The sequence below is a fragment of the Micrasema longulum genome, unplaced genomic scaffold (assembly GCF_059751315.1).
Source record: "Micrasema longulum isolate JH-2025_06_02 unplaced genomic scaffold, ASM5975131v1 h1tg000383l, whole genome shotgun sequence".
Classification (NCBI taxonomy): Eukaryota; Metazoa; Arthropoda; class Insecta; order Trichoptera; family Brachycentridae; genus Micrasema; species Micrasema longulum.
Genome location: NW_028277584.1, coordinates 362,558 through 379,158, shown reverse-complemented (window position 1 = coordinate 379,158; position 16,601 = coordinate 362,558). Strand labels below are relative to the sequence as shown.

Here is a 16,601-nt window from a genome sequence, read left to right as displayed (position 1 = left end):
TTTTTCTCTTAGATTAAACTTGCAGATTACACAAATTATTTGAAGACTCTTGATTTTGAAAACAGTATTTCAAACAGTGTTTCTTAAGGACTATTTTTCTATGAGATGGTACTTTTGACATAAGCAAAAATTACTTTCATGCGTCATATTGCAGGCGCTCCACGCTAATTACTAAAACAATGCGGCCAGTTGACATTTAAAAAAAAATTCATCATGGTATTTTCTATTTATTTTTTAATGAATTATATATTTAAGTGATGGGTAATATATCTATATAATATAATATATCACAAAGTTACATCGTCAGAGTTTATTTCATGGATGAGAGTTGTTGTTTCACACAGAATCACATAAAAATATTAATTTATAGTATATATATTACTTACATTATAGCTTACCTGTAAATAAAATCACCATTTGCCACTGATATTTACTCGTATATTATCTCTCGCCAACTAAAACTGTCAAAAATGCCCCGTATTCAGAGACAGAAACAACAAATACACAAAATGAGGCCCAAAGGGCTTGTTTTTTAGGATGTTTTCTGCTAGTAATTATAAATGTTGCCGTGTCTCGTTAAACTATTTTTTTGACATAAATGTATTACATACACAAAATACCCAAAAAGGAAAGATCAATTTAAAAAGCAATAGACCGCGGAAAAAAATTGATGTTTAAATAATGTGACAGGGAGTCATAGATAAACCCGTATCTGTTGACATTGCCACTTTTCGTTTATTTTATTAAATTCTCGAAGTATTTATGAATGGTAATTTGACAAAGAGACGAGTGGGTGACAATATGTCACATCTATCTAGCATAAAGCTCCTGAGATACATAAATAGTATATAAGTAATTTTTAAAATGAATATTTCGTGTTATTTTTTGTGGATACATTAAAAGCTAATTGAAAAACACCACTATGACCAGTGGTTAGCCTAAGAACTCTAACAGTTCATGAGAAATATACTTTAATTGCATTTGACAGAGTGCTGTGAAGTGATGTGTTACATTCAAAGTTAATAAAAATTTCACAATGTTGATGTTAAGCATTAAGTTATCTAAAATGGGCTCTCATTTTATCTACGTATTATGTCACGACACATTTCTGTGTTACTGATTAAAAAGTACATGTAGAATTAGTTTTTACTATTGTTAATTAAAACACAATTCTGTGCACTGACATTAAAATAAGACATTAATCTTATACTAGATACATCTCAGATAGAGCCATAGAGGTAATTATTACTGGATAGAGTACATATTGTGATGCCTTAGCAATTTGAAAAAAAAGGTATTGCAAATCACGTTACTCAAATTCCACATTCATATTTATTTGAGTGTAACTCGTTGCCATTAATGCGATACTAGCAGGCAGAAGTCAAAATTCTGAAAAATAAACTTAAAATATAACTATTTATATATTAATTCAATTGGATTACATTCACGAATAAAATGATACTCATGTTAGTATTTCAAGCAAGTGACCAGTAAAATTGACCAACACGTCAGGTTTATTAGAAAATTTAAGATCCAAAGAATTGACCAAGTAACATTTAGTCAATTTTACTTGTAGGTAATGTCACCAGTGAAGAGTTAGTTAGAGTAAATACTCAGTAGTTAGTAAGTAAGTATGCGTTTTGTATTTGAAAGTTACGATTTTTTTATAAAAAGTTCATGAATAAAATTTATTATTTAGATTATTACGCAACACTTCTAAAGTATTTGTTCTTTTTCACTTATTTTGTATTTCTGTGTTTATTTAACCTTCATAAATATTTAAAAAAAGGATTATTGAAATAAAGAATCCCAAAAACATAATTTAAAGTTATAAAATAAAATACTACCTTTCTCAATGAACGAAACAAAAATGGTTAAGTGCCAAATTTCATGACAAATTTTACAGGTAAAATTTACTAAGTTTTTAAAATTATTTTTTTATGTAAATGTGATAAAGTTTTTAAAATCTGTTTATACATCACATGAAAGTTGAAAGTACCGTACATTTAATGTAAAATTAACAACCACCTACTTGAAAATTTTGATCTTTGAGAAGCAATTGAACTCTAGAAAACCATTAAAATGGCTCCCTTAAACATTATTGATTTTGTCACTTGATCAATTTCTCTTGTATGCCCACAATATATTTCCTCACTTTAAACAAATTTAAAGAAAATGCTAGAACCCTAATCAAAAATAGTCATTTTAATTTAATCTAACTGTACCTAACTAATATTTTGTTTTTTGTGCACTTTAATATTGTAATTATTTTCTCTTGTTTGAAAGAAGAGAGAAGGGAGGGCTGATAGCTCCGTATTACTCCGTATGGATCCGCCGGCAAAAAAAGGATTTTTAAGTTCGATTAAACAAAAAAAAAAAAAAATTTTTTAGTATTCTATAATTATTGTAATATTTTAATTATTTTTTACGTGTGGAATGATACGGAGTGGCTATTTCAATGTACGCTTTTTTCTTCTTTTTTTTTACATTGTATTTAGTAATGTAAAGAAAACTATAATTGGCCTATAATTTTGGTTTATTTGTAAATATTTTTTTTTGTTTTTATGGCTGTTGTTTTCTTTTAATAAATAAATAAATATCAGTAAACTTTAGTTTTTTCCAGTGAAATTTTTCAAGCAGCCGCATTATTTATTCTGTTATTTATTTATGCTCTATTAAGTTTAGTTCATAACATCGTAAGAATTAACATAAACTTTAAATAAAAGCCATTATCATTATCATTCCCTTTTCGCACCTTATGGTGCATAGAGCACTGCATTGGTACACCAATCGCAGCGTATTTTGATATTTTTTTGTGTTACATAAATATAAAATGATCAGTCTTACGTTTCAGGTACCAGTCCAGGGACATTGTAATATTTTAGTGTGAAAACACCCTTTTGAATATATATTTCATATCAACCATGTCGGAAATCGAGCCCGATACATCTTGCATGGTAGGTAAATGAGCTGATCAATACACCGCATAGCCGACAGAACATTCAGAAATTAATTTAAAATATTTTACTTCTTTATAGTAGTGTCACGTCTGGTCCCGATAAAAGTCTGTTAGATAATGACGGTGAGTGTGAGGCAATTACGCACAAATTGAAATGCCATCTATTACACACTTGTAATGTCTCTATTTAATTATACGTCATTGATTATGTGTGAGAAATAGAACACGAATCCTGGACGAGTGATTTTGACGCGATAGCTACTCTCAGGTAAAAATGTTCATTAAGCTTAAAATAATTCATGAGTTTGACGTTTACAAAAAAATTTAAACTACGCCTAGCGGCGCAATTGCGAAGCTCTTCTTATTTGCACTCAGAGTAACTATTAAGTACTTGAAGGGCTGTGATGATAGGAATATGTTGTAAAAATATAATAAATGGTAATTAGTGGGCGGCCTCCGTGGTGTAGTGATCAAGACGCTTGACTCACGCACGAAAGGTTACGGGTTCGATTCCTGGTGAGAACACAAACATTAACATGTGATTTTTCTCAAGCCTGGGTGTTCTGTGATGGAATTCACCACATTAATTGGGTCTCCTGGCCTGTTGGGGTGCAAAAAATAAAAAATAATAATGATAATATCTACAGGGCGTTCTTTAAACCCTGTCACACCCGAAACTACGATGATCAGTATGAGCAAGAAGACATATTAGCATTTAAAAAAATTATTTAAAACAAAGAAAATTTTTAAGAATAAAATATTTTTAAAAACAAATGGTTGCTTCTTTTAGCTGGGGAGAAAAGAGGTTAGCGGTTGCCGGCGTATCAGTCTCCCCCCTCCCCCCCTCGTCTCATCCCTGCAGAAGTAAGCAACCATTTGCTTTTTTTGGTATTTGATTTTTTTAAATTTTATGAGTGCTAAAAATTTATTTTCGTGTGCCAATATGTCTTCTTACTCATACGGATCATCGTAGTTTCGGATGTGACAGGGTTTAATGAACGCCTTGTATATTGCATTCTCCAAAATCCAGCGAAAATAAAAACATGGGGCGAAATTAAAAGGAATTCAAGGAAAAAATCTGATTGAAGTCCACCGAAAACGAACGTTGATTATGAATGTCAAAAAATATTTGTAAATAAAGTTTCGAGGCAAACCCGTCTCTTCGTCAGAACACCAATTAAACCAACATGCAAAAACTACGACACCTTCACCATAGTTATTTTATTTATTTATTTATTTAAATCTTAAAATAGGGCACACATATCATACATATTGTTATGTGTGTTCTAATAATAACATTACAAATATATTTAATTTACAAATTGTTTATCACATATGTCTTGACCATTATTTTAAATTTTGATATGTTTTTTTCTTCATAAATATTTTTTTTCATTTCGTAATACTTTTTAATTGCTTTAAATAAAATTGAATTTTGTGACTTTGCCTTTTTTCTAAAGACGGGCACGTCTCAAAACCGGTAGACACAGAAATGTCGGTAAGTGGTTATTTATAAATATTTTATAACATTTTGTAAAATGTTTGACGAAAAAGTTGATGATTTAAATATTAATAGTAGTTGATTGTTAAAATTAAAATACACATTTTTATGTACCAAAAATGAGTATCCTCCAATTGTTTGTATCATATGGATGAGCGTTGAGTGCAGCAATTTTCGTGTCACCACATTCAAAAATATTTTACTCTATAGGGCACGTGTACGTATTATTATGTCAATGGATACATATAAAGGTGATATTATATTTGAAATCAAAGGTCTTAATTACATTTGTTGAGATTTACATGATATTCAAATAGCAATATATATCTAAGTCAAATCGGGACGTATGATATTATATTTGAAATCAAAGGTTTTAATTATATATGTTAAGCTTTACATGATATTCAAATGGCAATATATATCTAAGTCAAATCGGGACGTATGGTTGGTTAGCTTATGAATAACGAACAATATACAGTTAGATTATTAAGTTCGCACAGAGGCACTCCTTACATGTTGGTCCAAGATCCTTCAATCTTTTAACTAAGGAACTAAAAAATATTAAATCACTGGTACAGTTTAAGTAGGTTTTAGGTCTTGGATTAGCATGAAAGGAACAGATAGACACATTCTTTAAAAAAAATATAAAAAAATTGACAATTAATGCTTACTGCAAATAAATCTTGTTTTCGTAATATCAGCATATGTTAATTTGGTTTTTCTTTTCTTTTTCTTTTCTTTTCTTTTCTTTTCATGGTCATGTCATTCCATATTTATATGCCATAATTTTAATAATTAAAAAAGGAATGGCCCCTCGCTCAGACGCTGAAGTCTTTGTGGGCATTTTTTCCAATTTATGTTACAGCTTAATTTTTAGATGTATTTTTCTAAGGCGTATTTTTGTAATTTTATTTTCATGTAAATAATATATGAATGGAAAAATAAACAAATAAAAAAAATATTTAAAAAATTAAAAAACTCTTCTTTAATAATTGTTCCATAATCCGTAGTCAAAAGTTAAATCAATTCATTCGAATGATTTTTTAATGATGAGGCTAATGACTGTCGATAATTTGACGTCACTAAAGCGTAAAGTATAATATCGGCTATTATAATTAAATGGCTAATAAAAAATGTGTGCTAGCTGTCAAAAGATAATAGGCACTAATACAAAAAACATCGCTAGGCATCATTATAAAACATAACAGTTTTACATTTTATTAGTTAGGTACATTATTTTCTAATACAGTTAAACCCAGCAATGATTATATTTAAAAATGTATCATAAAGTTCATAAACCTCTTTATGTAGAATGTACAATCCATTCAAATATTGAATACCCTCTGTTTAATGTATGAGTAACAATAAGATTTCATATAAATCATGTTAGTGTGCCTACTTAAACAAACGAAATTGTTATATTTACTTGATTCACCTGACATTTTACACATACACTTAAAACAATGAGATACTTACAATTTGTTATTAACCTTATTAGGATTTATTTATTCAATTCATATATTTAAATAAAACATATACATTACAAACGTACATTCAATACGTACATATTATAAAAAAGAAAAAAATACATAAAAGAGACTCATGTCAAAGTAGTAGGATAATCCTGCTCCGGAAAACCCTTTCGGATACATGGAACAGATCAATATCCAGAGTGATGTTATTCAGCATAGCGGTAGCCCTTCCAACTGGCATAAACATCGCTAAATTGGTCCTGTATATCGGAATATGAAACAATCTATGCTGACGATGTCTTAGGTTATTATCAGGAACATACAAACCAATTCTCATCATAATCTCAGGATTATCGACAATACCGCGCAACAATCGATAAAAATGTGTAGTCAAATACACATTCCTTCTAGTCTCTAAACTGTTGTAGCCAAGCATGCATACTCTGGAGAAACTCGGTCGGATAGAGCCAAGGATAATACCCGCACTCTCTCATGTAGAGATATCTCAGAAACTTTTTTTATATTTTTTCTATCATAAGTACTTCAGTTCATGTAGCCCCCAAATCATCGAACCACTCTCGAGTCTACTTTGCACCAAGGAGTTGTAAAGAGTTCTCTGTACGCAAGTATTTTCAAAAACCCTGGGAGTACGCAGAACGAATCCTAACATCTTCAATGCATTACCACTGATTGTCTCTATGTGTTCATGAAATGTCAGGGTGCTTACAAATCTAACGCTCAAATCCGTAACATTTGATATTCGTATCAAATTCTGGTCATTCATTTTGTAGCGAAAAAATAGAGTTTTTTGGGCCCTAGTGAAAGACGTGACCGAACACTTGGAAACATTACGTATCAATATACGGCCTAAGCTAATTACAAAAGTTACATTGTATGGATAGGTGCGCGTGAATTGATTTGAGGTTGAATGAGAAAGATGGATTACAATTGAGGTTATTTATTGAGTAGATACACACGAATTACATCCTTACAATTTTGTACAGAAGGAATTTACAATGGCAAACACTGGCGAGGAGCTGGTGAACGGATGACACGAAATGCCAAGATGAAATGTGTATATTCTTTCGCTGCACGACGCGACGTTTAATTACTTGTCCGAGCTGACGTTGCGCCGGGTTACGCGTTACGAGCCAGAACGGCGTTCGGCCCTGCCAACTTTACGGCTTGATGGTGATAACCTCCACAACATGAAGAAACGTATTCACAAGAAACTGAACATAAAACTATGTAGCAAAGACAATCAAGGGCAATAAATTGATGGTATACAATATTTACAACTTCGAGCTAAACCATGCCAATCCGTTTTAGTGGCGAAAAGATCGACAAAAAGCAGAAAGATCTATCCCAAAGTGTTTCAAGTTGTATGACGAATGTACTACACTTTATGGACATCGGGGCATAAAAACAAAAGTTGAGCTTAGAAGATTTAATTAAAAGCAGATTTTTTTACTTCTGATGACATGATTGGGAACAAGAAAAAAGTTTGATTCCAACAGAGATGGGACATCAATTATAGCATTTAGTATTTTGAAAATGCATCCATCCAAAACGGTCCATCTCAGTTATACGTGTACTATACGTAACCTTTTTAAGGCCCGTATTACAAAGGGATCTTTGAAACAATATTTTCTGTAAAATAAAATGTATTTGGTTTGAAAATGTGTATATTTGTATAAATATTTGAAGTGCATATCTTCATCGCAGGGGCGAATCGTCAAAGTAAGCGATTATGCACAGCTTACCATTATATTTGACTTTAAATTATAATAATTTATAGTAACCATGTTTATGGGAAAATGTATAAAGTAATTGTTATTTATCACCGTTTCAATCACCGTTTATATTTTTCTACAAAAAAATATCTATGAAGTGCGCCGAGCGCCGGCGCCCAGTCCATTCTCACTGAACGATAAAACTAGCCGATTACCTCAGCTTATTCTTCCATACAAAAAAGTACACTGTATTTTTCGTCTTTAACCCAAGTCGGCTTTTTTAGTACTAAAACAAACTTGCAGATTACAAATATTTTTAGAAGATTCTCTATTTGGAAACTAGTATTTCGAACATTTTTTCCGAAGGACTATTTTTCTTTGATGGGATACCGTTGACATATTTTGTATCACATAGGACAGGTGGCGTTCGCAGTGGCCGTTTTAGGCATTATTCATTTTAAAAGAAATCAACCAGTGCTCAAGTCTTGACAGTACTGTCAATGACAGATCATAATGAAAATATTTGCTAAATGTCATTGTGGTATGTGATAATAAACTTTTGTATGAGTTTAGTATTCTATTAAAATAGTGTAGAATAAAGCTACGTATATCGCGTGGTTAGTAATAATTGTTGTTTGAGTTGATTTTCACAGAACCACAGAAAAAGTAGTAATTTATAATTACATTACTTACATGTTATGTAAGTACTTATATGTAGTACAAATTCATGAACATTTTTAATAGATTACCTATAAAATAAATCACGGCTCGCCACTGCTTCATCGGTAACATTATTTGAGCATATTTTATTTACTTATTTATTTTATTGGGTAATCAAACGATATGTACACAAATACTGACAATTTATTTGTATATTAGTGTAGGACACTCATGCACACATTAAAAAAATGATTAACACTTAATACAATAATTTGAATAATGTAAAATATAATAAATGTAAAAGAAACGAAATGAAAACATATGTATAAAATAATAAAATTAAATATCCGCTTCTTTTAAAAAAAATTGATTGCAAACGTTATTCAAATCCAATTTATATTGAATATTGACATAACTTTATTTTACATATACATTCATTATTTTTTTTGCACCACAACAGGCCAGGAGGCCTAATTACAGTGGTGAATTACATTACAGAACAACCAGGCTTGAGAAAAATCACATTTAAATTTTTGTGTTCTCACCGGGAATCGAACCCGAAACCTTCCGTGCGTGAGTCAAGCGTCTTGACCACTACGCCACAAAGGCCGACCAAATAACCGACCGAGATAAGTACTTCAGATTTTCAAACAAACGCATATACACATTCTTGTTAGGAAAATTCTGATTTACTTTATAGATAACTGAAGATAACTCCTCTAAACTATAATGAACTTTTGTCGGCCTCTTGGTGTAATGGTCACCACATTTGCCTACCATGCAAAAGGTCTCGGGTTCGATTCCTGACATGGTTGAAATGAGGTTTTTTATTTAAAAGGGTTTTTAGAATATTTCATAGTCCCTGGACTGGCACTTGAAGCGTAAGACTGATCATCTTACCTTCATGTAACAAACATGATCAATATACGCTGCGATTGGTGTACTTATGGAGCATTAGTTGCGGAAATGGAATGATGATGAAGATAACTCTGTTAACTTCCCATCATTATCGGTACCCAGACCTGAATTAATTTACGTGGATATTAAAAGTATTTTATATTATTTTATCGGTATTTTTTTATTTATTTAAAGTTTATTTTGAAACAAGACAGACTCTCAAAATGATAATAAAATGACAAAATTTTTGAAAAGTATAACACCACTTTACAATAGATATTTATTTAATTAGAAAGTAGACTGAATGCTGTTGAAATGCGATCCCTCAGGCGAATGTGCGGAAAAACAATGTATGATAGGTGCCCTAATGTCGAAATTAGAGCAGAATGCAAGGCTGCGTTAAGCATTATCGACAAAATTAAGAAAGGTCTTTTGCGATGGTTCGGTCATGTGGAGCGAATGAATGATGAAAGAACGGCTAAAAAGATTTATGATGCGAATGTGTCTGGTTGTAGAAGTCGAGGAAGGCCGAGAAAGACATGGCATGATCAAGTACAACAAATTCTTGAAAGTGGTCATGTGAAGAGTCGGAATAATCGACGTGCGTGCATGAGAAGATGTACGAATGTGAAGGAAGCAAAGGAAGTGTGCCAGGACAGAGTGGTGTGGCGTTCTATCCTCTCTGCCTACCCCTCCGGGGAAATGGCGTGATGGTTAGTTAGTTAGTTAGTTAAATTACCTAGTTCAAATCTTGCCGTAAAGTCATTTAAAAGGACAACAGAAATTTGCTCCAAAACAAACCAACCAATCAGAAGCCATCTATCAAACTAAAAATCAAACTGTTCTGTGTAATGCAGAATTCCATCATAAGCAGAAAATAAATACAGACATACTTAGGAAAACCGGTGATTATAAAATAATCTTGCCGATTATTCATTTTGGTGAGTAGGTATTTGAGTAAATAAATCTTAAATTTTGTGAATGTTACATTTGAAGTCCAGTGCCTAGCGTCGCAGACTCCGGATAAAGACGCTCAAGATTCGAACCCCGCACTACCACAATTTGTTTTCCATTTTCAAAAACGGTTACAAAAGACCAGGAATAAAAGTAATGTAAAAATTCCATTGACAAAACAATCAATTATACAAAGAGATATGCATGGTAGTCAAAATTAAAAATAAACTTCCCTAATAATTCCCAAGAAATAAGTTTCATTGAAAAAAAAAATTTTTTCTTCATTTTATAAAATTTCATTTTAATTTAAACTCGTAAGCTATGAATATAATTATAAAGGACCTGTTATATTTTGTTTTGTGTGTGTATATAAGGGTGTTGCTAGTAGTTTAATATTGTTACAAAAATAAATAAACGCGTAAGTATGTTGAAGAATCTATACGTATACTATCTACTTTCATTTTTTTATATTGTGTACATTATGCAGTGCTTGCTTATATATCATCAAGATTAATAGTTAAATTAATTGTCTTGCCTGAATCGGAAAATCTCGATTGAAGTTTACTGTAACATTGGAAGTAAATTTGACTATGCTTTAATTTATTACTTCATATATATTTTTTAACAGTTAAAATATTAGTGAATCTAGCTCTTGTTATTTGTAAACTATAAAAAAAAACACGAAAGAGAAAACGGGGTCAGAGTTTTCTTAATATAAATATATTCTCGTGTTTTCTCCCTGGATTATAGTATTAGAGCAATGATTTTGCTACACACATGTTTACCATTGGTGTATCGCTATTTTTTTTGCTTTATTGATAAAGTCGATGGCTCAGTTTCATACAGAGATTACTAGAAATTGCTTGTTTTAAAGTTTTGACAGACCCGAATTGATTTGTAACAAATAATTATTGACATTATTTTAAGTGTAGTATATATGAATACATTTATGTAAAATATGAACAAAATGATTACTTGTTTTAGTATTAAAGGTGTTATACAAATTATCACAACGTTTTCATTAGTTATGAAGAGATTGTTAAGTTCGTTTTTTTTCATAGGAAAACATTTGTCTTCTATGATAAAATCAATAGTTTTTAAGAGTTACACCTGTGTAGAATTGAAAAAGGATGTTTTTTTTAATATAATGAATAGTATAACTTAAAACATATTTTTTTAAGTTATCCCTCTATGGAACTGAGCCATCGAATTGGAGCTAGGGACCATCTAAAAATATAAAAAAAACACCAATTGTACCTGCCGTCTTCGGACGTAAGGTATACAAATATGATATTTCATTTTAAAAACGAAAAATGTACCGACACAGAAAATGTTATTCTGATACTCTTTCTTGAAAAAACAACAAAATCGGTTGAGTTTTGTGGTGCGGAAAACGGGACAGCGGAATATAAATTTTGTCGATTTTAGAGAGTGACAGAAAAACAAAGCTCAAATATGTATTTATCAATATTCACGGACACCGCCAGCGAAAACAAAAGGGCCAGGATCACCAGATACATATATACCTCGCTCATTGAATCGATTATATCTTACGGAGTGCATGTCCGGGGTCTCACCTTCCAGTCTCATCTGGGTGAAATTTTACGATATTCAGGTGAGACTGTTAAAGGGGATTGTACCGGATAGCATAATCTATGAGGCGAAACAATATGTTTCGCCCATATAGGCGAAAGCGTTTATTTTAAATTCTGTAATGTCCTGCCGGTAAAACTGACTAAAGCCGGTTGTGACTAAAAATTGATTGTAGATCACTTTGTTGATCTGGAATATAAAAAAAGAGTTTCCCACACTCACAACACTAGATAAAACACTAAGGGCTCCCTGATCGTTCCCCGAATTACAAATTACTTCGGAGAGCGAAAATTAAATTGCGTTATTCCAAGGTTGTTCAATGATCTCCCACAAACCATCATTAACATGAAAGATCTTCAAATGAAAAAAAAAGAACTGAAGAAATATCTTCTAAATGCTTTTTAGTGTTTGTTAATAAGTCAACGGAGTTTTAGTCCCGACACTTATGTATGGAAGTGAAAAATGGAACTGGCAGAGGAAGAATGGAAGCCGAGTGAACGCTGTTGAAATACGATCTCTTAGACGAATGTGTGAGAAATCAATATATGACAGGGTTACGAAAGATTAATTTAGGCGAGAGTGCAAATCTGAGTCAAGTATAATAGATAAGATTGAGAAAGGGTCTCTGAGATGTTTTGTCACGTAGAACGAATGGACGACGAAAGAATGATAAAACAAGTATATATGGCAAAAATGAACGGTAACGTGAAACGAGGACGACCAAGGAAGACGTGGCATGATCAGATAAACCAAAATCTTAAGTCTGGTCATGTCAAAAGCAGACAGAACCGAAGGGCATGTATGACAAGATGTATGAATGTGGAAGAAGCTAGGAATGTATGTCAGGATAGACGTATGTGGCGGTCCATTTTCTCTGCCTTCCCCTACGGGGAAATGGCGTGATGGTAGTAGTAGTAATAATAAGTCAACTAATATAATATAAATATAATAATGTAAAATAAACCAGTCATTCAAAAAAAAATGTGTCCCACCGAAAAGTCTTGAGACTTAGTGGGTAACAAATTGTTATATCTGCCTACCCCTACGGGGAAATGGCGTGATGGTAGTAGTAGTAATAATAAGTCAACTGATATAATATCAATATAATAATGTAAAACAAACCAGTCATTCAAAAAAAAATGTATCCCACCGAAAAGTCTTGAGACTTAGTGGGTAACAAATTGTTATATGTATTTTAAATTAGTAAATAAACGCTGCTCTGCAGCACTGAAACTGACCAAATGTGAGAAAATGCTTAAAGATACTGGAAAAAATTGACCCTTTGCATTATTTGTGTAAAGGGACAAAACCAAATGCACCTCTGATTTAGAAGAATAATAATATTAATTACTATTTCATCGCTCTCGCGCCTAGGCTGGAAAAAAAATCACAAGCAAAAAAATATTCGAAATAACATGAGCCTCGTTTTTTAATCTCAGAAATGTTAATTAATGAAAAATATTTATTAAAAGCTTGAACTATCAAAAACGAATACAACGTCTAAGTGACTGTAATAGTCTTACTTTATAACTAACATCTCCAGAGGTTGTATAAATTCATTTGTAATGTTTGACGCGGCAATATCTGGCCTAAAGTTTACGAGAATTCCCTTTTTATTGCAGTAATTTATAAATACGTCTATAAAAATATGAAGTTTTTAAATGAATATACTTTTTAATGGACGTTGTCGAGAAAATGAATCAAAATGATACCTAAGCTATCTAAAATAATTGCCTATCTGTGTGTATTTATTATTTACTGATAAATTCTTATCTTTATGCAAATGAATCATTTTTATCAGTGAGAAATTTACTATGACTTAGTGTAAATAAAAACACGTCTGTTGGTTCTTAATAAACGTACTATTTTTACATTCTATAGCAAATCATTTTTTTTAATGAAAATATTTGATTTTTTATTTTAATGGACGATTTATGTTGCACAAACGGTGTTGCGTGTTACTTCAGATAGTGATATAAAATGCTTATTTATGCTACACATATTTTTTTAATATGTATGCTTTCCATGGTATGTCTAATGGAGTTTATGATACGTACGTTACTATTTTACTTCAGATTACCTTATGTTGTAATAAATTTAATAAAGAAATGTTAGGTATCTATATTTTACATTTTAAAGTTGGTATTTGAATGTCAAGAGATAAAAACTGTTTATAAAGCTTTTTTTTTCTTGTAATTTTATTATAAAATGAATGCAAGCTATTATTTTCTTTATTATTTTTGATTTACTTAATTTATCTTAGAACAACTACCCATGGAAGAAAACTTATTTAAATAAAATAGAGTGTTGTCTAATTTATTTTTAGTCTAATGATATTTTATCATAGATAGCAAATTTATTAACATTTAGTTAATAAATTTCATCTCATTAAATTAACGATAACCTGGTGAAAATTTGCATTAAAAGTTGATATGGGCATGAATAATACAAACAAATATTTGTAGAATAAAATTGTACATGTGTACTTAACCTTTAAAGGATGTTATCATAGACACGAGGCAATTGCATATTAATCTATTTGTGAAACCTAAAGTTAATCTTTAATCCTGTCAACTGTTATTGTGCATGGATCTTTGATAAGCAGTCAATTATATCGAAACAAACAATTATTTTTTAAAAATTTTGTATTTTATTTGGATATCGTATGCCCCAATTGAGTAGCGGTTATTTACATTATTATTATTTTTACATTTTTCCTATCAATTACATCCAAACACTAATAAAAAACATGTTTTTCAAAGCATTTTTATGCTGAACAAACAATTTAATAATACATCTAAATGATTAAAATAAAAATATTATAAACGCAATCTGCCGTCAAATATGACGATTTCCGTGCTTTTAACATTTATCAATTCGTTATCGCGGTAGAATCAACGTTGTTAAAGTAACTAACGTACTTTTTTTTACAAGAATCATCAAAAAAGAAAAATCTTTGAATAAATTCGAGTATATAAAAAAAAATAATCTAAAATCACTCGCACACGAGTGGAGGCATATTAATAAAATACATAATAACAAAGCAAAAAAAAGAAACCGTACAAAAGTCGGTTTGAAAAGTATGTGTCAAAAAAAAAAACAATTTAATACTATTTTTTAAAAGTAAAAATATACAAGAAAACGGACATGGAATGATGATGACGACAAATTCACTAAGATAGACCAGATCTTGTCTTGAGGGAGTAATTTATTTTTTTTGTCCTAGCTTTAATTTTATTAAGTTGTATTTTATTTTTGGAGTATCTTTTATAAGAAACTGTATTTACCATCGTTAGAATGGACTACATAAGTCCGTCAAATAAATAAATAAATTGAAAATATTAACGGATAAAAATTCTACCTCTATGATGCCGAATCCTATGGTGGCCCGCCGGGGCCCCACAGCAGGGCTGCTCCAAGTAGGCGCTCCACCCCTCTGCCCCCGCCCCCATTTGCACCCCAAAAATCACCATGCTCAACACACACACCCAAATCATTGTCAAGCACAACATTTTCATTTTAACTTTTAACTCAAATCAGCAAATTGTAACCATTGTCTGAAGAAAAACTTTAAAATAACTTTGATTTGAATAATGTCAAGTTTTTAAAACGCACTCGTCAAAACCAGGCTTGAGTAATTGTATTAAATGGGTCCTTACTTAAACATCAGTTTTAATTTATCAATGAGTAGGAAGTTTTAAAGAACTTGTGTCAAAATTAAAAAGCAGTTTCTTAAAAAATATTTTGATTTCAATGTTTTTCTTTATGTCATATTCGTAAGTTCATATTTTTGTTTATTATGGAGGAGCAAAACTTTGGTAATAAATTTGCAAACTTCTAAACTTTAAGTAGTCTCCAATCTCGGTATTTTGAAAAATACACCTCCGATGTTACTTTTCGTTGATTTGTATACAAAGTTTTCATCTCATTCAACTCTTTCACTAAGTGTTCCTGAGCGTTATTATCATTAATATTAATGTGTTTTAAGTTGGACTGATAATAATCCCGACAAAGAAAGAAGCGATAAAACTTTTACACGTGTGTGATAAATTTAAAGATAAAATTTTATCGCAATGGCACTACTGTCTTACAAAACAACGCGTTTGAATCACAAATGCAACAATACTAATTATCCAAGTTAGAACTTGAATCACTTTTTTCAAATTGTATTGTTTACGGAAGTCTGAAAAGTCAAAACAAAAAAATAACTTATTAATCGATCGTTCTGGAAAGTTTATAAAGTCAATTGCACAAACTCCAATAGAGCATCGCGAGTAATTTGATCGCATGCTTTTAGTTTATCATGCGAATTTCATCTGAATTTCGAGATCGGCAAAATACGAAACATAGAGCCGCAGCGGTGTAAGCCAGCGACAGAACCTACCCCGCCGGTGTTCAAAACCAAACTGAACGCGAGGAAGATTCTCCGAAGTCAGGTATATTTTGACTAGTGCGGCATATCGTCCAAACACGCGGCTTCGGAAAACGGGGAAACCAACAAGGAACAACTGGCAACTGAGTAGAAAAGTTGTACTCTGGAACGCGGCGCGTAACCGAAACGAAAGATTTTCTTTCCGAGTGTCTCATTCCTGTGTTGGAATCTTATCGGATTCGGGAGAAGCCGCTTCGGTTAATGTGTAAGAGTGGTCGGGCGATATCTGTAATCTCTTTCTGCGCACGCCAGCTGCGCGGTCGGTCACGAACTTTTATAAAGTTTGAAGTTTGAATGCACCGAAGGTTTTGCCGCATGGCAACTTTGAAAGTTTTTCAAAAGCAGGAACTCACGGCGCACGCGCATAAACAGAAGCACGTTGCATGGGACAACATTAGCG

At 31.6% G+C, this 16,601-nt stretch overlaps 1 protein-coding gene across 1 annotated transcript in view; it reads right to left on the bottom strand.

Moving 5' to 3' along the window:
- Positions 1 to 16,177, bottom strand: part of LOC148282013 (semaphorin-2A-like) — a 635,924-nt gene extending 619,747 nt beyond the window's left edge. Inside the window, exon 1 of the mRNA XM_088225727.1 lies at positions 15,131 to 16,177. Within this exon, the coding sequence (XP_088081853.1) occupies positions 15,131 to 15,287 (157 nt within the window). The 5' untranslated portion in view covers positions 15,288 to 16,177. The remainder of the gene's footprint in view (positions 1 to 15,130) is intronic.
- Between the last annotated feature and the right edge of the window lie 424 nt (positions 16,178 to 16,601).